This window comes from Cetorhinus maximus, chromosome 1, assembly GCF_964194155.1.
Source record: "Cetorhinus maximus chromosome 1, sCetMax3.hap1.1, whole genome shotgun sequence".
Taxonomy (NCBI): domain Eukaryota; kingdom Metazoa; phylum Chordata; class Chondrichthyes; order Lamniformes; family Cetorhinidae; genus Cetorhinus; species Cetorhinus maximus.
This window is the reverse complement of record NC_135879.1, coordinates 18,813,008-18,834,402: the sequence shown is the minus strand read 5'-3', so window position 1 is coordinate 18,834,402 and position 21,395 is coordinate 18,813,008. Positions and strand designations below refer to the sequence as shown.

General features: G+C 43.5%; 1 protein-coding gene across 1 annotated transcript in view; it reads left to right on the top strand.

The window, feature by feature from the left end:
* The window catches only part of LOC144688852 (uncharacterized), a 582,637-nt gene that overhangs the window by 502,705 nt on the left and 58,537 nt on the right, over positions 1-21,395 (top strand). Inside the window, exons 42-44 of the mRNA XM_078555848.1 lie at positions 6,449-6,868; positions 8,187-8,317; positions 10,813-10,866. Coding sequence (XP_078411974.1) covers positions 6,449-6,868; positions 8,187-8,317; positions 10,813-10,866 — 605 coding nt within the window. The remainder of the gene's footprint in view (positions 1-6,448; positions 6,869-8,186; positions 8,318-10,812; positions 10,867-21,395) is intronic.

The window sequence follows — 21,395 nt, the reverse complement described above, 5'->3', positions numbered from 1 at the left end:
AGGCATTTAATCCCATTGGGGCGTTTGGAAATCGCTGCACTGGGGCTGTCACTGGCTTTCCAGCTGGTGGACTGGGCCTTGGCCATTAAACTCTGCCCTAAGAAACTACAGATCTCTCAGTTCAACATCAGTCATGGAAAAGTTACTGGAATGTATTATCAGACTCAGAGTAGCTCTTGGGCTAGTATAAGCTTACGAAGGAGCGTTAGGGTGGATTTGCGAAGGATAAATCATGTCTGACAAATCTAGTTGAAGTTGTTAAGTAGATTACAAGGAAGTTGTGGGGCGGAGGGGGGAAGGGGGGGGAAGGAGGAGGGAGGAAGGGGGGGAGGGGAGGAAGGGGGGAAGGGGGGAGGGGAGGAAGGGGGAAGGGAGGAAGGGGGGAGGGAGGAAGTGGGGGAAGGGAAGGGGGGGAGGGAGGGGGGAGAGAGGAGGGGGGAAGGGGGGAGAGAGGAGGGGGGAAGGGGGGAGGGAGGAGGGGGAAGGGGGGAGGGAGGAGGGGGGGAAGAGAGGAAGGGGGGAGGGAGGAGGGGGGCGAAGAGAGGAGGGGGGGAAGGAGGGAGGGGGAGGGAGGAAGGAGGGGAGGGGGGAGGGGGAGGGGGAAGGGGGGAGGGGGAGGGGAGGGGAAGGAGGGGAGGGGGGAGGGGAAGGGGGAGGGGGGAGGGGAAGGGGGAGGGGAAGGGGGAGGGGGCGATGTCTATGAATGTTGTCCAGTGAGCTTGAATACAAGGGGCGAGGGAGTTGTACAGAACCTTAGTCAGACCTCAACTGGTTTACAACATTCAGTTTTGGGTATTGCACCTCAAGATATCTTGATCTTAGATTGGTTGCAGTGCAGATTCACCAGAACGATATGAAGTTTAAAGGGATATATATTAGGCATTCCTTTGAGTTTAGAAGGTTGAGTTTAGAAGCAATCTAATTGCTGTTTTATTGATAAAGGGATTGAAAAGTCCAGACGCAGAGAAACTTTTTTCTCTGTTGGTGGAATCCCAACCTTGTAATTTTAGACACGTTGGTAAGATTAGAGCAAGACCAGTTAAAATCAGGAAGCACTTTCCCACACAAGGTGCTATGGAAATCTGGAATCCGTTCCCCCAAAAAGAGTAAGATTGCTCTGATCATTTGACATTTTCAAGACTGAGGCTGATGGATCTTTGTTGGGTAAGGTAGCAAGGGATATGAATCAAAGACCTGAAAATGGAGTTGAAGTACAGATCAGCCATGATCTGATGGAATGGCACAACAGGCTTGAGGGGTTGAATATCCTACTCCTGCTCCTCAAAAGTATGTGGCACAGAACAGTAATCTGAATACTGCTGGAATGGCTTGTTGGTACTGTTCATATGCAGTCATAAACTATTGATGCATCTACTCTATATGCAAAATTGACTAGTTAATCAGCTGGACCTTCTAGCATATCATGTAGATAAAACTAGTTCATTGCATTGTATTATATTACAGCTCATATTCCATGCTAAGCTAGTATTGCTTAACACAGTGCAACATTAAAATTCACTTACACCTAGTTATCTGAATTATCTATTTCTCCAAACAAACATTTCCTGAATTGTTCAGATAGTATCAATCACATAGGTGAGAATTTGACATTTGATTTTCCTCTTGAATCATCATTGCTATATAGCATAAGAAGTTCAAGTTTGTGTTGATGAACTGTAATATTTTATAAAATATTTGCGTTCCTTGCTTTAGTCTCCAAGTCATCACCACAGTATTCCTTTTCAAATCATCGAGATGGGAGTAACTTCATTGTATTGTGTATTGACTGACGTCTGGTCTGTTTTAGTGGCTTGGATTTTGTGAAGGGACTGATGGCAAAACTGTCAGCGTTTGTCACCAAAACTGAGAGCCACTTCTGAAGTCCGCTCTTGCGCAGTTAAAAGTGAAATCCAGATGTTGCTATCAGTGATTCTATGCTTCTCCAGAGGGTGCGCTGTTGACACCCCTCACAGACTGCAATCAATGCGAAATCAATTGAATTGTTGAGAACTTCCACTCATACACTGTTACTCTCAATGTAAAGACACACGAAAAAGTTACACCTTGTTTTAAACTGAGTTTTAACAGCATACATGCCTCATAATCATTGCTAAGCATCTTCACTGACCCTAAGCTAATTTGACATATGTGGAATGCCAAATTTCTCTAACAAGAAGTTCCACACTTTTTTTTAACTTCATTCTTTTAGCTTCTGTCTTTAAAGCACAAACATTTATTTTGCTATCTGAAGATTTAAATGAAAGTGAAGGACATTAAGTGCTGTTAATTTATTCGTTTGCTGTCTGTGAACACTTCAGTGTGAATTGCTGCTTCTTGACATAACTGCTGCTGCTGCAAGCCAAACCATCTCCTTGATTGGCATGAGATTTAAACTGCTGTCAGCAAGGAGAAAAATCACATCACGGAGATCACTAGATCCTTGGGTGTAGCTTCCATTGCTTAGTAACCTTGCTTTGGTGCTGACCACAACATCCATCCCATTATATTTATTTATAATACAATTTAGAATGCTTAACTAATTATTTTATAGGAATCAGAGCTTATTTTGGGTCACAGCACATTTATCTCCAAGTAAAATTGGTAAATGTCACCCTAGATTGACAATGATAAGACACTAATGGAATCGAATTAAAATTAATTTTGAAAATTGCATACTAAAGATTGTGGATTCAAAACCATTTGGCTTCCCATATGCAGAATCATTTCAATGCCTATTACACACACTATTATTATACCATGTCATGGAGGGTCATATAGCTTTCTAGCTAAACACAGCTCCTTGATATCCTGTCAGTCTGTTTTTTTATTTAATTGAAACTGTGTGTCCTATAACCTAGAGCAATTTAAACCAACGTCCTTCAGGGATATTAATGCTGTCATTCAACCGTTCACAATTATGGCCATCTTTTGATCACGCAGGAGTTTGCACAGCAAGACATCTCCTTGCCTCACCCCAATAGCCGTAAGACATTGGGGCTTTTCTGAGTGGCCTTCACTGATCCCTTTGAGGGAACTTGGTGCCAATAGGCGGACTATGCACAGGTCCACGCTCTGCCTATTGGTGCACAGAAATGGCAGTGGGGTCCTTGGACCCCAAGTTAAATATTTAATAAGGCCCCCACATGAAATGTTAAGTGCCCTACATGAAGTTCACCTGAAAACTTGCATCGGATGGTCCTGGGGTCATCAATGGGTGGCAGATTTTTCAGTTTGGGACATGAATACTTTGTCTGAACATTTGGCATGCACAATAATTTTTAACATGAGAAAAAAAGAGCTTCCGAGATGCCAGATATGCACATTTGGAGAAACCAGCCTTTTGATAAGATGTTAACTTAGAGGGGAAGGTGATGGTGTGGTGGTATTGTCACTAAACTAGTATTCCAGCGACCCATGGTAATGCTCTGGGGACCTGGGCTCAAAACCCACCACCACAGCGGATGGTGGAATTTGACTTCGATAAAAATCTAATGACTTTTGACCATGAAACCGTTGTTGTAAAAACCCATCTGGGAAGAAATCTGCTGTCCTGGCCTGGCCTACATGTGACCTCCAGACCCCACACCTGCTGTGATTGATTCTTAAATGCCCTCTGAACCAAGGCAATTAGGGATGGGCAATAAATACTGGCCAAGCCAGCGATGCCCACATCCCATGAATGTGTAAAAAAAAATGATAAACACAAAATACTGTGAATGCTGGAAATCTGAAATAAAAACAAAAAAATGCTGTAAATACGCAGAAGGTCTGGTAGTATCTGTGGAGAGAGAAGCAGAGTTAATGTTTCAAGCTGATGACTTTTCATCATAACTGGAAAAGTTAGAAATGTAATAGGTTCTAAGCAAGCGAAAGAGGGGAAGGTGGGTAAAGGAGAGATTAAATGACAAGAATTGCTGGTGCAAGGCCAAAAGGGATAGTAATGGGACAAGTAAAAAAACAATTTGTCCAGAAGGGGAAAACAATAAATGCTGGAAATACTCAGCAGGTCAGGCAGTATCTGCAAAAAAAAAAACATAGAATTAACGTTTCAGGTCTGTGACTTTTCAGCAGAATGTGTCTGGAAGTGTGAATGAAAGAATAATGAACAGCTGCCACCTAAAATCAAAAACAAGAGAAAAATGAGTAAAACCAAGACCTGCAAAGATAAGGGAACACACTGGGGACAGAGGTTACGGTCTGAAATTGTTGAACTCAATAAAGTGCCAAATCAAAAAGCCATTCCTCAAGCTTACATTGAGCTTCATTGATACTATTCATTCCAAAATACATATGGGTAGAATTAAATAAGAAGATGCTGAAAGATAACAGCAACTTGCATTTATACAACATTCCTCACATCAAGGACAAAAGCGGGGAATATTTTACAATAAGGTGGAAACAAGCCCTGGCCCATGGCTTAATCATCTCAACGCTTGACTTCTCAAATTCTCTCATTACTAACTTCCCTACCTCCATAAACTACAACTTGCCCAGAACAATGTAGCTTGTGTCCTCTCCCTCCCCTGTCGCCATCATCACTATCCTTGTCAAGTGGCATTGGCTTCCTGTACCCGAGTGGATTAATTATAAAATCATTGCCCTCAAGTTTAAATTAGCCGATGGCCTTTGGAGGAGTATAGGGTTACCAAGTATGTTACGAGCAGCAAAGAGGTCAAGGAAGATGAGCAGAGAGGATAGACCAGTTACAATAACACCGAGCATTGTTTGCAACTTTGACTACAGAAGTCTTGGAAAAGTCTTGGGCAGCATAGGAAGTCTTGAATGGGGAGCTTTGGAAGTGGTAATATTTTACATGTGAGGCAGGAAACTCATTTCAGAGCTTTACAGAGAAAGAAAAGCTTAGAATAAGGCAAAAAAGGAAAACATTTTTTAGGAGGGGAGGGTAATTGCAACTACAATTTTGAAGTGGATAACAGAAGGTTTGGGACTGGTCGATAATATTGGTAAACATGGGGTTGGAAGAAGGGAAGCCGGGAGGAGAGAAGTTGGCCCAGTGTGTAGATTCTATGGATGTGATTAATTTGACGAGGGCTAGGGAGAAAAAAACTGAGGAATGAGGAAAAGAAAAGAGGTTTTTTAGTGGAAGAAAAGAAGTGTGGCTGCTACTCATAAGGGTTGAGCATAGAAGAAGTCAGAGTTAGTAGGGGCAGATGTACAGATTTTGGACACAACAAAGCCACTGGCTATTTGCATGTTGTGCTTGTGGTAAGTATGGCAATGCAGGGGCACTAGAGGAGACAACTGATGATGAAGAGGAGTTTCAAGTTGTTTAAGACATCAAAGGAAAAGGCAAGACAAAACCTTCACTGAATAAATAAAATCTCTTGCCAGAGGCGGACCAATCATACACAATTTTGAAAAAGTTAATGGGATGAGCAAAATGAAGCTTGGGCTGATATGCTGCTCAGAGGAAGACAAGTCCTGCTCCCATCTCCTCCTGACAAAATTTCCTCAGGCACAGAAAGCATTGGGCTGGATTTCACGGACCTCCTCCCCCCCACCACCGGCCCCCCAGCATACTTGAAGGCAAGTGGGCTTATAAAATAAAGTGGCCCACCGCCTTCCCGCCCACCCCCAACCTTTCTCCCATAATGCAGTGGGCGGGGAAGCCATCAGGCAGTCCACCCGCCCTTGGGCGCATTGAAGCCCTTAAGTGGCCAATTAATGGCCGCTGATGGGCCTCATTTCATCTCCACTACTATATTACATGTGGCAAGGGAAGTTGGAGGCAAGACGTGCAGCCTGGCAGCTTTTAATGTCAGGCTGCTGTTGGGCAGTAAGGGGTGTTACCTCCTTTGCGGTTGGGGGGCGGGGGAGTGGTTGGTGCTCTGTACCCAGTAGAGACACTACCCCAAGATCGTACTGCAGCTTTAAGCACCCACCAACCCCCCCCTTCCCTCCCACCACCCGCTTGGCTGGGCCTTTAAAACCCAGTCCCAGAAGCCCATCCCCCCTCTCATCACTGGGCTTTGCCTGGAAGTCCCATCCAATATCCCTGGATTTACCTGAAGCCTGGGATCCATGACACTTGAGGACTGCCTGTAGATCCAACAGTGGCTACTACTTGATTCTGGGGCCGGCATCTCCCTCATGCAGGACTTCCTCACAGATGGTGGGGGAGGAGGTCCCACTCTAAATCAATTAAGAATCAATTAATATCGCTGCGGGGCAGCCAGGTTTCAGGTGGGCAGGATGCACTTTTTGGTCAGTGGGGTGCGGGCAATCCATCCCTGATAAAATCCAGCCCATTGTATTACTTTTTATAATTAATGCCAATTCGAATTATCTTTAAACTGCACCTCGACATATATAATATCGTCAAGCTATTACCAATGCTTTGTTGCTGGAATCTTCAGGAGGTTCTTCAGGAGATTATTTAATGCAGGATTTAGGATTGATGTTTTAATCATTTTGTCTCTGTAGGTAGCGCCATCTGCAACAAATTCAGATGCAGGTCACAGTTCACTCTCTACTCCTTGCCCAAGCCGCGAAGATGCATCCCAGCCTTTTCTATCAAGGTTGCATGGTGAACTGGAAAACTCGGACACTGAGGCGGGCGGGCATACATCAGGAGAGGAGCAGGAGCATGGAAATATCTCTAAATCTGCTAAGAAATCTTACTGTATCCCCGAGGGCTATAGAGAAATCCCATATGGCCAGACATGCAATGAAAGAAGCGACCTAAAAAGCATATTGAGCTCTGGCAAAAGTACAGGCAGCACACTTCTAGGAATGACAGCAAGAAGCAATTTATCAGAGAGATTGGCTACAAATCTCAAAGGTCACAGCATCAAACACAGGACAGTGGCAGAGATACAGGGCGGGAGAGTGTCAAAGATAGCACAAGGTAATGAATCAGTTATAATGTTAAATATTTAGTACCTCCAATGTTTTAATAAATAAACTCCCTCTTCCAGAATAATTGTGATTTCTGATAAATAGCTTGGCAAGTTAACACTCTTTCCCAAAAGAACACCCACCCAGCCTCTCTATGACTAGATCTATATTGAGTCAGCACCAGATCTTCAACGGGATATTACAATATTTCCATTTTGATTCTCAGACAGGCAGTTTTAAGCTTGTCAATGCTCAAAGGTCTTTGAGTTCTACCTCCTGTCCTATGCTAACACGGTTATTATGGATCAATCAAGCACTCGGATCACAAGCAAAAAATTCAGGAGATTCTGCTGGTTTGTAAGGACAAATTGTTATGTAGTTGAGTGTTTTGCTATGTAATTGAGTGGGTGTATTATTAGGATTTTCATGTGCTGAAAGCTCTTTAGGAATATGACCCAAATTTTGCTTAACCAGAACTCTGGAAAAGGGGAGGGACATGAGTAGAGCCAATCCTTGTCAATTCCTGAATTTCCGTGTTGACCATATAAGGGTTTGAACTTCTGCCCAATCTTTATCAGGGCTGTCATGGCACAAGAGTCCTGCCAGAGCCAGGGGTCCGTATATGTGGACATTCTGCTTCTCCGGCTCAGTGTAGCCCAGCCTATTGCTGGAGGCTGGTACACCAAGAGGGATACATTTTTGTAACATTCACTTGGCTGCAATTGCGTCCTGGCTGTAGGAAGGGATAGCCCATGCCAGCAAGGCAGTCTGGAACCTTCAAATTAAGGTACATTTTTAAAATTAGATCAGCCTCTTTGTGCAGTGGGGGGAGTTAGAGGCAACCCCATGCCCACACTGGGCAACCCTACACCCGTGGTGGGCAGGTGCAGGGCTATACATTTGCATGGTACTAATGGGTGCTGATGAAGCATCAATCGTAGCACAATCACCCACCAGCCCTATGGACGTTAGGTGCACTGATCCACCGGGGTCAGTGCTGGAGGACATTGACTGACTCAATCTCCACATGTGAGCAAGTGTACATCAGACCCTTGAGCATTATTCCAGCGCATAAGGTGAGATGATGCAAGAAATAAACTGAGCTAACAATGTATTAGGAGAGCACGGGCTAGATAGCATTAAAAAATATATATTTTATACAAGGCCACATCAGAACCAACCAAGAAAAATGTATCATCTTTGCCAGTCAGTATGACGGAATTTTTTCTGACGGCCATCAGACAGATGAGTGAGTACACAAGTGTTTTCTTGCTTGAAAGGGCTTTTGTTTTATTCATGCGTTTCATCCTAGTGTTTCTTTTCTCCAGAGCCCCCTGCCCCAGTTGCTTCAGCCCGTATTATCGACACCATTGGCCAGAGCAGCCTGCTGATTGATTGGGAAAAACCTGTCATGGATGAAAAAGGATGCAGCAATGGAACACTTGTTCAAGGTTACAGGGTACATTAGAGACGAAGATATATAAAATACTTTGATACTGTACATAATTTGCTGAACAGAAGATGGGCTTGCGAGGTTTGACATTTTAAAGAGAAAAAACAGACTGTTATGGGTTTATTCAATAAAAATAAAGGTATAGCCAGTGAGGATAACTTAATTGCCTCAGGTTTGAGGTGTGGATCATACCACACCTCATGGCAACAGTATTTTTGTCTGTCTGACAATATTAATGCTGGGGGCCCTACCTACATGAAGAGGGTTAGGCTGATCACTTTGCACTCGCCAGCCCGGCTTCCAAAGATGGAACGAATGTCATATTCCAGACAGCTACTAAATTAGTGATAATCAATCTCATAAATATGGCAATTTAAAACAAAACCAAAGTCTAATTCAAGTGACAGCAATTGTCTTTTGACTCTTGCTGCCTTTGTGGGAACTTTGTGCTTTTAAGTAAAACCAATTTACATCCAGTGCCTTCGTGCCTCCAGAGCTGTTGCTTTGTGGCCCTATCATTAAGCTAAATTTAAAATACCAGCTTGCACCAGTTTTGTATAAAGGCCTATGAGTTGTCCATTCTAAAACTACTGTGGAGGCAGTGATATAGATTACTGAAATCGAGGAGTAGTTTATAAGACAGTAATCTACTTAAAAATTCCATGGGCCTCAATGTTTGATCACTTGATCTCACTCCTGAGCAGGTTAGACCATATTCAAAATGTTCTGTTCATTTAATTCTGTTGTCCTGAGTTTGATAAAAGTTGACAGTATAATAGTAGCTGCCATTATGATTAATTTAATGTGGCATTGAATTGAACAACTATCGTTGCTTCAAGTTTTTTTCCCGCACCCCCCGACCCAACCTGAATTTGCCTCCCCCGCCTCCTAAAAATGTGGACTCATAGTTCACGTGACGTATAGTTCACGTGGGGCTCACAGTGCTTTGTTACCTTATCCAAGTGACATCTTCATAGGTGAATGCTGTGGAATGAGCGGCTGCAGGTTATTCAATTGCAAAACCAAAGGTACCAAGTATTGTAGGGCAGGTGGGTCCTTTACCAATCAAAAATGAAGGAGCGCAGCGGGTTTTGAAGAGATACACGTGCTGTTTGTTTAGGAGTTTGCAGGTGACTGCTAGAACTGTATAAATGGCAGGAAAGTAGACAAAGCAAAAATCACATGTTGAAAATTCTGTTTGTTTCATTCTCAAAATATCATTTTTGCATCTGCCATCTGTGGTCCTTGGCTGGATAATCTAGAACACAGGGGGTGCAGTCTCAGGATAAGGGGCTGATTATTTAGGACTGAGATGAGGAGAAATCTCTCCACTCAGAGAACCTTTGGAATTCTCTACCGCAGAGCGTTATGGGTGCTCCATCATTGAATTTATTTAAGGCTGAGAGAGAAATTTTGTTGAGTCAGGTAATCAATGGTTATGGGAGTGAGCAGGAAAGTGGAGCTGAGGCAGAAAATCAACCAATATGTGTCAAACGGTGGAGAAGGTTCGAGGGGCCAAGTGGTCTACTCCTGCTCCAATTTCTTATCAATGAAATGAAAGACAGACTTGCATTTATATAGTCCCTTTCATTACCAACAGACCCCTCAAATTGAAATAGTTCTGAGTATAGTCACTGTAATAATGCAGAAAACGTGGCAGCTAATTTGTGCACAGCAAGCCCCCACAAACAGCAATGTAATAATGATTAAGGGATAAATATTAGCCAGGGCACTGAGGATAACTCCCCTGCTCTTCTTCGAAATAGTGCCATGGCATCTTTTATATCCACTTGGGTGAAAATGCAGGGTCCCAGTTTAACAGTTTGAAAGATGGCACCTCCAACAGTGCAGCACTGGGAGTGTCAGCTTAGATTTTTTTGTTGAACTGGGGCTTGAACCCACAAGCTGACAGGCAGAGGAGTTCCTGCAGCCTGGGCCTACTAAGGAACCCAGTCACGCAGCTGTCACTGATCTGTTTGGAGTGTCGGCTGACAAAATATTGATGGCGGGACTCACATGGTGATGGGATTCGACGAAAGAATATTTTATAGTGCCCCCTCCTTGACTCCCCCCGCGACCCAAGCCAGAGTTGGAAGCCTTTTTTGATGGAGCATTGCAATTGGGGTGCTACAGGCAGAATGGAGTTCACGTGGGGAAGGTCAGCGGGTCATCGGAAGGGTTCAATAAGTCACGGTCATTAGAGGTTTTGGGGATTGTCCAGGAAGGCCCTCTGGATGCAGCAGGTAGGTGGAAGGACATTTATCTCCTGGATTTGACAATCTTTGCCTGGGTTTAGCTGCCGAATTTCCCACGGCTCGGAAAACACGGCTGTCCATTGTTGAATTCAAAATGGTGAATAAAAATGAGGCTTGTATCCTTGTTATACTTGAAGTGCCAACCTCCTTGAAGCGGGATGGCTGACCACCCCTATCCCAGCCCTGTTAAAAACCACCACGTTGTTAAAATTATTTTCAAACCTTTATATTTATTTAACTTGACAGATATTCATTAATGGCGAGTTTTACAAGTCGATAATGGGATCAGCCCGCACAAAGGTAAGAAACTATTGTATGCATCCATTTTGCTGTTATATCTCTGAGGGGATATTTTTTGTGATTAAATATTTCATGTCTGAGAGTGTTGCCAAAATATATTTTAAAATTCAATTTGTGAGATCAAGGTGAGTGATATTATGAATTGTAATCATCTTATCAAAAATTTATGTTTGAAATTAAGTTGGCAACAGAAACAGAACCTCTGTGCTGAAATGTTTAATAAGTCAGTATATGGCTTAAAAATATAATTCTGCTTGCTTGGATAGCAGACATTAAAACACAGAACGGGGCAACATGAGGCTACATCTGAGTGAGATGTAGACTGAGTGAGGAGTTGGGAATTTGGTTCAGGTGGGAATTCAGTGCACGGGGGAAAGAGGTGCTCCTTTGTCTACTTTATTTCAACCTCCAGTGGTTGGTGAATCTCCTCCCTTAAAAAAGTAATGTTGGACAGAAATGGTAGGGCTGGTGGTGTGCCCTGACTGCAGCATGTGGGAATCTGTGGAATGCACTGCAATCCCAGACAACTATATCTGCAGAAAGTATCTGCAGCTTAGGCAACTTTGACTCCGAGTTGCTGAGCTGCCGTCTGAGTTGTGGACATTGCGGGCATCAGGAAGGGGGAGAGTTACCTGGACATTTTGTTCCAAGAGGCAGTCATTCCTGTTAGGTTAGGCAGAACTTTAGAGTTGGTCAGTCATCAGGGATAGGGGGATGCAACTGCGAGTCAGGCAGGTAAGGGGAACTAGCATGTAGTGATGGAAGAGTTTCAGCCTCTGACTTTGTCCAATAGGTATGAGATGCTTGCTACCTGTGTGGATGAGGAGAAGGATTGCAAGGTGGATGAGCGGACTGACCATGGCACCATGGTGAAGGATGCCATTCAAGTGGGGGGAGCGAAAAGGAATGTGGTAGTGATAGGAGACAGCATAGTCAGGGGGATAGATACTGTTCTCTGCATTGAGAGCGTGGGTCCAGATGGTTGTGTGGCTTGCCCAATGCCAGGGATCGGGACATCTACACAGGGCTAGAGAGGAACTTGCAATGGGGGGGTGGAGGATCCAGTGGTTGTGGTGCATGTAGGTACCAACAACATAGGTAAGACTATGAAGGAGGTTCTGCACAGAGAGTATGAGGAGCTAGGCACTAAATTGAAAAGCAGAGCCACAAAGCTAATAATCTCTGGCTTATCACCTGAGCCATGTGCAAATTGGCATAGGATAAATAAAATTAGAGAGACGAATGTGTGACTGAAAGACTGGTGTGGGAGAAATGGGTTCCAGTTCGTGGGGCGCTGGCACCACTACTGGGAAAAGTGGGGGCTGTACCATTGGGACGGTCTACACTTGAACCACGCTGGGCCGGTGATCTAGTGAACTGCATAATTAAGGAAGTAGAGAGTGTTTTAAGCTAAATATTGGGGGCAAGAGATCAAATTTGAGAAGATGTCAGGACAAACAGTACAAATCTAAGAGTAAATCAACAGAAAAGCCTAGAAGTTACAAAAATAATAAAAGGACAAAATTAAAGGCTGTGTATCTGAGTGCAAGTACGATCTAATAGTCATTACAGAGACATTGCCGCAGGAAGACAGGGATTGGGACCTGAATACTGAATATGACATTTAGGAATTTCAGGAAGCTAGGAAAAGGTGGAGTGCTGGCTCTAGTAATTAATTATAGTGTATTAGCACGATAAAGAGGGATGACCCAAGTTCAGGAAATCAGGATTAGAAGCGATTTGGGTAGAGAGGAGAAATGATAAAGGCAAGAAGTCACTTGTAGGAGTGTTGTATAGGCCCCCTAAAAGTAACCACATGGTAGAATGGGGTATAAAGAAAGAAATAATGGGAGCTCGTCAGAAAGATACAGCGATAATCATGGGGGATTTTAATCTACATATAGAATAGAGAAAGCAGATGGGCAAAGGAAGCCTGGATGAGGAGTTCAAAGAATGTTTTCAGGATAGTTTCTTAGAACAGCCAACCGGAGAGCAGGCTATATTAGACCTGGTATTGTGTAATGAGATAGGATTAATTAATAACCTCATAGTAAAGGTGCCTCTAGATAGCAGCGATCATAATATGATTGAATTTTACATTCAGTTTGAGGGAGAGAAGAGTGGGTCCAAGACTAGGGGCAGAATTTTCTGCCTACTGGGCGGGCGGGCCCGACCCAATCTCCGGCGGGCGGGGAGCTGATCATGGCTGGAGAAGCGGGCCGTGCTGCCATTTTATGTGGGTGGGCCAATTAAGGCCCGCCCAGCGTGACGTCTGGCGGGAAGCGCTACGTGCTTCCTGAGTGGGTGGGGGGTGATTCTCCAAATGCGAGAGTGCGCTCTTTCGCACATGCGCATGAAAGAGTGCACATCTCCCTGAGGCTAAGTGCTGCCTCAGGGAGATCGCTGAAACTTTTAAAAACATTAAAAATAGAAAAAAAATCCTTAACATGTCCCCCTCATGTGACAATGTCACATGAGATGGGACACGTTCATTCATTACACTAAAACTTTATTAAACTTTTTAAATCCCTACTGAGGTTTCATGTTTTTTCTATTCTCCGCCGGGGCTCCTCACCTGCCCACCAACCTTAAGGTTGGACGGGCAGGTCCTTTAATTGTTTAAATGACCCTGTCAATGGCCTCAATTGGCCATTGACAGGCCGGCGGGCCCGCAGCTGATTTCGCTGCGCCCCCGCCTTCCTGAAAATTTAAATGGGGCGGGATGACGTTGGGGGTTCCCCCTGATGTCATCCCGCATCATTTTACGCATCGACGAGCGGGCCCCACCCCCTGCTCACCGACGGCAAAATTCAGCCCTAGCATTTTAAACTAAAATAAGGGCAATTATGAGGGCACAAAAGGAGAGCTAACTAAAATGAACTGGCAAATTAGGTTAAGGGATAGGTCAATAGAGATGCAGTGGCAGACATTTAAAGGGATATTTCAGAATACACAAAATAGATACATTCCAATGAGAAAGAAAAATTCCATGAGGAAGACCCACCATCCGTGGTTAAGGAAAAAAGTTAAAGATAGTATCAAATTTAAAGAAAAAGCCTATATTTGCACAAGGATGGGTGACAGGTCAGAAGATTGGACAGAATATAAGAAACAGTAAAGAATGACTAAAAGATTAATAAAGAGGTAAAAATTAGAGTATGAGAGAAAACTAGCTTGAAATATAAAAACAAATAGTAAGAGTTTCTATCAATATTTTTAAAAGAAGAGTTAACAAAGTGAGCATTGGTGGAAATGGAAGGACGGGAGGAAGTCAAGAAAATTACAATCCCCAGGGAAGTGGTACTGAGTAAATTGTTGGAGCTGTGGGCTGACAAGTGCCCGGGTCCTGATGGACTTCATCCTAGGGTCTTAAAAGAAGTGGCTAGTGAGATAGTTGATACATCAGTTTTAATTCTCCGAAATTCCCTAGATTCTGGGAAGGTTCCATTAGATTGTAACTCCATGTCACTCCTTTATTCAAAAAGGTAGGGAGACAGAAAGCTGGAAACTGCAGGCCAGTTAGCTTAACATCTGTCATAGGGCAAATGTTAGAAGCTATTATTAAAGACATTATAGCAGGGCACTTAGATAAATTCAAGGCAATCAGACAGAATTAACATGGTTTTGAGAGAGGGGAATCATGTTCAACCAATTTATTGGAGTTCTTTGAAGAAGTAACATGTGCTGTAGATAAAGGGGAACTGGTGGATATATTCTACGTAGATTTCCAGAAAGCATCTGATAAGGTGCCACATCAAAGGTTGTTGCGGAAAATAAAAGTTCATGGTGTAAGGGTAACATATTGGCATGGATAGAAGATTGGCTAGCTAAAAAGAAACAGAGTAGGCATACATGGGTCTTTTTCTGGTTAGCAAGATATAATGAGTGGTGTACCACAGGGATCAGTGCTGGGGCCTCAGCTTTTATACAATTTATACAAACAACTTGGATGAAGGGACCAAAGGTATGTTTGCTAAATTTGCTGATGATACAAAGATAGGTATGAAAGTAGGTTGTGAAGAGAACTTGAGGAGGCTACAAAGGGATATAGATAGGTTAAGTGAGTGGGAAAAGATCTGGCAAATGGAGAATATGTGGGCAAATGTGAAATTGTCCATTTTGACAGGAAAACTAAAAAAGAAAGAAATTATCTAAATGGTGAGAGATTGCAGAGCTCTGAGGTGCAGAGGGATCTGGGTGTCCTTTTGCATGAGTCGCAAAAGGCTAGTATGCAGGTACAACAAGTAATTAGGAAAGCTAATAGAATGTTATTATTTATTGCCAGGGGAATTGAATACAAAAGTAGAGAGGTTATGCTTCATTTATACAGGGCATTGGTGAGACCAAATCTAGAATACAGTGTACAATATTGGTCTCCTTATTTAAGGAAGAATGTAAATGCATTGGAAGCAGTTCAAAGAAGGTCTAGTAAATTAATTCCTGGACTGGGCTGGTTGCCTTATGAGGAAAGGTTGGACAGGCTAGGCTTGTATCTGCTGGAGCTTAGAAGAGTAAGAGGTGGCTTGATTGAAACTTGTAAGATCCTGAGGGGACCTGACAGGGTGGATTTGGAAAGGCTGTTTCTGTTGTGGGAGAATCTAGAACTAGGGGTCACTATTTAAAAATAAGACAGAGATGAGGAGAATTTTTTTCTCTGAGGGTTGAGAGTCATTGGAACTCTCTTCCTCAAAAGGCGGTGGAAGCAGAGTCTTTGAATAATTTTAAAGCAGAGCTAGATAGATTCTTAATAAACTGGGGTGGGGGGGGGCGGTGGGGGGGGAGGTTATTGGTGGGTAGGTGGGAATGTGGAGTTGAGGTTACAATCAGATCAGCCATGATCTTATTGAATGGTGGATCAGGTTCGAGGGACCGAGTGGCCTACTCCTGCTCCTAATTCGTATGTTCGCATGTACAATTATATACATTTTGGAGAGTATAACAAAAAAATACATGTTTAAAATGATCAATGACCATAGAAAGAAATACAAAAAAAAATGGCGGAAAGCAATTATAAAAATTGACTGCTTTTAAACCACATGTTGTCTAGAGTGAATAATCCAGCATTTTTTACATGAGAATACAGGCACAATATGTTGAGAAGTTCTCACCTTGTGTTATCTAATCTCATCTAATTAATTATTTGCTTGATATACCAGTGTAAAACTCAATGGCCCAATGTTTACAATCTTAATGATCATTTTTGTATTCTTTCATGGGATGTGGGTGTCGTTGGCTAGGCCACCATTTGTTACCCATCCCTAATTGCCCTTGAGAAGGTGGTGGTGAGCTGCCTTCTTGAACTGCTGTAGTCCATGTGGTGTAGGTACATCCACAGTCCTGTTAGAAAGGGAGTTCCAGGATTTTCAGCCAGCGACAGCGAAGGAACAATTGATATAGTTACAAGTCAGGGTGGTGTGTGGCTTGGAGGGGAGCTTGCCGCTGGTGAAATTCCCATGCATCTGCTGCCCTTGTCCTTCTTGGTGGTAGAGGTTGCAGGTTTCGAGTTGCTGTATTGCATCTTGTAGATGGTACACATTGCTGCCACTGTGAACCAGTGATGGAAGGAGTGAATGTTTAAAGTGGTGGATGGGATGCCGATCAAGCGGGCTGCTTTGTTCTGGAATGACCTTGAGCTTCTTGAGTTGTTGGAGCTGCAATTATCCAGGCAAGTGTTCCATCGCATTCCTGACTTGTGTGTTGTAGTTGGTGGACAGGTTTTGGGGGGCAGGAGATGAGTTACTTGCTGCAGAATTCCCAGTCCCTGACCTCCTCTGGTGGTCACAGTATTTATATGGATATTCCAGTTCAGTTTCTGGTCAATGGTAAACGCCAAAATATTGATATTGAAGGATTCAGCGATGGTAATGCCATTGAATGTAAAGGGGAGATGATTAGATTTACTGTTTTTGGAGACAGTCATTGGTTTCAAATTCTTCAGGCTTGTCATTTGCACTGATGTGCTGGGCTCCCCCACCATCGAAGATGAGTATGTTTGTGAAGCTTCCTCCCACAGCTATTTGTTTAATTGTCGACCACTACTCATGACTGGATGGGGCAGGACTGAAGATCTTTGTTTTGATCCTTTGGTTATGTGACCACTTATCTCTATCTATCGCATGCTTCTTTCACTATCTAGCATGCATCTGTTGTAGCTTCACCAAATTGGCACCTCATTTTTAGTTAAGCCTGGTGCTGTTCCTGGCATTCCCGCCTGCATTCCCCATTGAACCCTGACTTTTTGGTAGTGGTTGTGAGGGATATGCCAGGCCATGCGATTTCAGATTGAGGTTGTGTGCAATTCTGCTGCTGCTTGCTGATCCACAGTGCCTCACGGATGTCCAGTTTTGAGCTGCTAGATCTGTTCTGAATTGTTCCCATTTAGTAAGGTGGTAGTGCCACACAACATGATGGATGATATCCTCAGTGTGAAAACAGGACTTTGTCTCCAAAAGGACTATGTGGTGGTAACTCCTAACAATACTGTCATGGTCAGATGTATCTGCTGTTGTAAGGGTTGCTCAGTAGGTCTCATGAAGAGGTTCAGAGGCTTGTAATGTTGAACATTAAGTATTTATTGATAACACATAACTATATACATGTGTACAAAGCATAGGCCAGACTAGGAGCTAACTTCATGCTGACTTCTACCAGAGTCCCTTCTTCTTGTTCCTCTTATGTCTATAGTCATTGACTCTCTACATCATAATGTGGGCAGTACTGTTCTCCAGTCCCACGTTAACCTTTGCTATGCCAAACACTCTTATACAACATCTGCTACAGCTAGATTGGTGAGGGCAAAGTCAAGTAGGTTTTTTCCATCTTGTTGGTTCCCTCACCACCTGTTGTGGGTCCAGTCTGGCAGAAATGCCCTTCAGAATTCGGTCAGCTTGATCAGTAGTGATGCTACCGATCCACTCTTGGTGATGGGCAATGAAGTATCCCACGCAGAGTACGTTCTGTGCCCTCGCTACCCTCAGTGTTTGTTCCAAGTGGTGTTCAACCTGGAGGTGTGCTGATTCATCAGTGGAGGGAGGGTGGTTGATGGTAACCAGCAAGGAGTTTCCTTGCTCATGTTTGACCTGATGCCATGAGACTTCATAGGATCCAGAGTCAATCTTATCTTAACAATCATCTTGTCCCTGATAATGGGCTCCAAGATGTGATAACAGAGCACTTAGAAAATCAAAGCATGACTGGGCAGAGTATGGACAGATTTATGAAAGGGAAATCATGTTTGGCAAATCCTTTTTTGTTTTTTGAGGTTGTAACTAGTAGGTTGGATAAAGGGGAACCATGAATCTATTTTCAAAAGACTTTTCGTAAGGTGCTGCACAAGAGGTTATATTTCAAAATTAGTGCTGGGATTGGAGGTATAATATTAACATGGATTGGTTAATGGACATAAAACAGAGTAGGAATAAATGGGCCGTTTTCAACTTTGCAGGCTGGAGCTAGAGGAGTAATATAAGATCTGTGTCAGGGTCTCAGCTATTTACAACCTATATCAATGACTTAGATGGAGTTTGCTGATAATACATATTGGGAAAGTAAGCTATGAGGAGGCACAAGGAAGTTACAAAAGGATTTTGACAGGTTATGTCTACAGGCAAGAATGTGGCAGATGGAGTATGATGTGGAGAAATGTGAAGTTATCCACTTTGCTAGAACAATAGAAAAGTAGAATATTTTGTAAATGGTGAGAGACTGGGAAATGTTGACATTCAGAGGGACCTGGGTGTCCTTGTGCAACAATCACAGAAAGCTAAGTACAGCAAGCAATTAGGAAAGCAAATGGTGTGTTAGCCTTTATTTAAAAAGGGATTGGAGCATCAGAAAAAAAGAGCTCTTATTGTATAGGGCCCTGGTGAGACCACAGCTGGACACCTGTGTTTAGTTTTTGTCTCCTTACCCAAGGAAGAATATACTTGCCTTAGAGGGAGTGTAATAGATGTTCATCAGACTGACTGCTGGGAAGGGGAGATAATCCTGTGAGGGGCGATTGAATTTATTCCCTAGAATTTAGAAGAATAAGAGATGATCTCATTGAAAGATAAAATACTTAGGAGCTGTGAACACTCAGTCATTACATATAATCAAGTTAAAAATTCATAGACCTTGGGATATTCAGAGTCGAAGAATATGGGAATAGTGTGGGAAGGTGTTGCTGAGGTAGAAAATGATCTTACTGATGGAGCAAGCTTGAGAGGCTGAATGACTTACTCCTGCTCCTATTTCTCATGTTCTTATCTGTGTAATACAGTAACGATTTTTGGGTTTGGGGGGAGACAGCAGGGGGTTAGAAATGTTCTATTAGTCACAAAAATAAAAGCGCTCTGCTTAAATATATGCAGGGTCGGACTAGCCACATTTTTCCTGTCAATGCTATCTCAGTGCTATATTTCTAGTGTCCTCTTTCTCTGTGAGAATCCTGAAAAATCCTGCTGCCTCTCGGGCTGACCAGGTCACCCATATACACATAGTTACAGCTTTGTTCGAACCAAAGGAAACCTGCTGCCCTGTCATCAAAATTAACCAGCTCGGATTAATAACGATTCCAATAATTTTTCATCAAAGTTATGATCAAAACAGAGATTGAAAACTGCCATGGAAATTCCAAACAATATCTTAAAAACTTTTGACAGGAATTGCCACAACTGTTGCAAGTGGGTGCCTTGCAGTTCATAAAATATCACTATTTTGTAGAACATTAGAGTTTGTGCAATCCAAAGATATTGCGCCATGGGGCGGAACCTTCCATTCTCAGCGGGTGCCTCACTCACTGCCTGAAAAAGCGGCGAGTCACCGGCGCTGACTCTGGGGAGGAAGGCTCACACCATATCTTCTGCCTATCAGGCAGTTAAGTGGATGGGCCTTCCTCCAGACTGAGGATGCCAGAAGACAACCTCTCACCCGCCAAGAGCTGCTGGCCAATCAGAGGCTGGCAGCTCTTGCACTCGGCAGCGCCACGGAGGAGGCTGTGGCTGCTGCCAGGACAACACCCCCCCCCCCCCCCCCCACCCCCCCACTGCCCCCAACCCCACCAACCCCTCCTGGAGTCACAGGATCATGGAGCAACCCGGGACAGAGCGCTATTGGGTGGGTCGGGGGGGTGAGGGGTCTTGCAGGGTGGAGGTTGCGGGGAGATGGGGAGGGGTCATGGGGATTGGCAGCAAGTAGGTTGGCCATCAGCACCCAATCCATGTCCATGCCCTCAATCATGCACAGATTGGTGCAGATCAAGGGGACCTTCCCCCGGTCTGCCAACCCCTCCAGCTAACATGCAACCCACCTAGTTTTACCAGTCGTGCAGGCCGCATGTCGGCAGGCCCGCCTGGAGCTGGGAAGATTGCAGTGGAGGTGGGAGGAGGCCTTTAAGTGCTCGTTAATTGGCTACTTAAGGGACTCAAGTGGAGATCTTGAAGGTCGTCCATGGGCCTTACTGACCAGAACTTAATTCCAATGGAGGCAGGAGGGCATCAGGTATCCCAATGCCAACCAGCCAAATTGTTGGGCCCACCTACCTTCTTCCTTTCCTCCAGTGGGGGCAGATGATCTTGGCCATAATGTCCTGAAGCAGGATAAAGAACAGTGTAGACGCTGGTGAGAATTACCGTTACCCATTTATCTCAGTGATACTTTTGCCACAACTTGCTGAAAGTGTGTGCTGGTAACATCACTGTGAAGGAAACTAGGCTTCTGGGACCTAAGCTAACAGGACAGTACATCTCCTTAACCAATCAGATTGAAGGGCTGTAACATTAACAGCGTAAGACTGAGGAGGAAGTGCAAATTAAAATGGGTAAATTTAATGTCAAAATCATGTACAGAAAGAGAAATGAAGAGAGGGAAATGTAGGTTAAATTAACAAAGAGAGAAAGAAACAAAAAGTAAAAAATGTTTTTAATTTTAAATTTTAGGTTGTTAAAAATCTCCAACAGTTAAAACTTATGGGGAAGAGACTGAAAACTCGTATTAGTTAATTATCAGAGCCAGAGAGGTTGACAGGCAGTAATTAACACTTATCACATTGTAATAAAGGTCCTTAGACAGAAATAGACAACATTTAGTTTCTGTGGTGAGTTAACTTTGTACCTACCATGCAGATAAAGTAACTACACCATTAGATGCATTTCAAGGGTGAGCCAGCCAACAAGGTGCTTTTTTTTAAGCTAATGGTGAAGCAGCGCATCTTGGGCAACATTATTTGCCCCTTATCTGAAGTTGCTGTAGCATTTATGCATAGGTAAAAGCCAGTGACTTTAGTTGCATCCTTAATAACAGGCCCAATTTTGCAGTTTTTGCAAGCTTTGTACTAGGGATGGCTAGATGCTAGCTCAAAGTTAGCCAATACTGCACTGAGCTCACTGTGTGCAGTTTTGTGTGATCAGATTATTTGCATAATTAGTACAAAACACCCAAAGAAAAAGTGCCAAGCACACATGAACATAAGAAATAGGAGCAGGAGTAGACCATTCAGCCCACTGAGCCTGCTCCACCATTCAATATGATCATGGCTGCCCTCCTTCAAC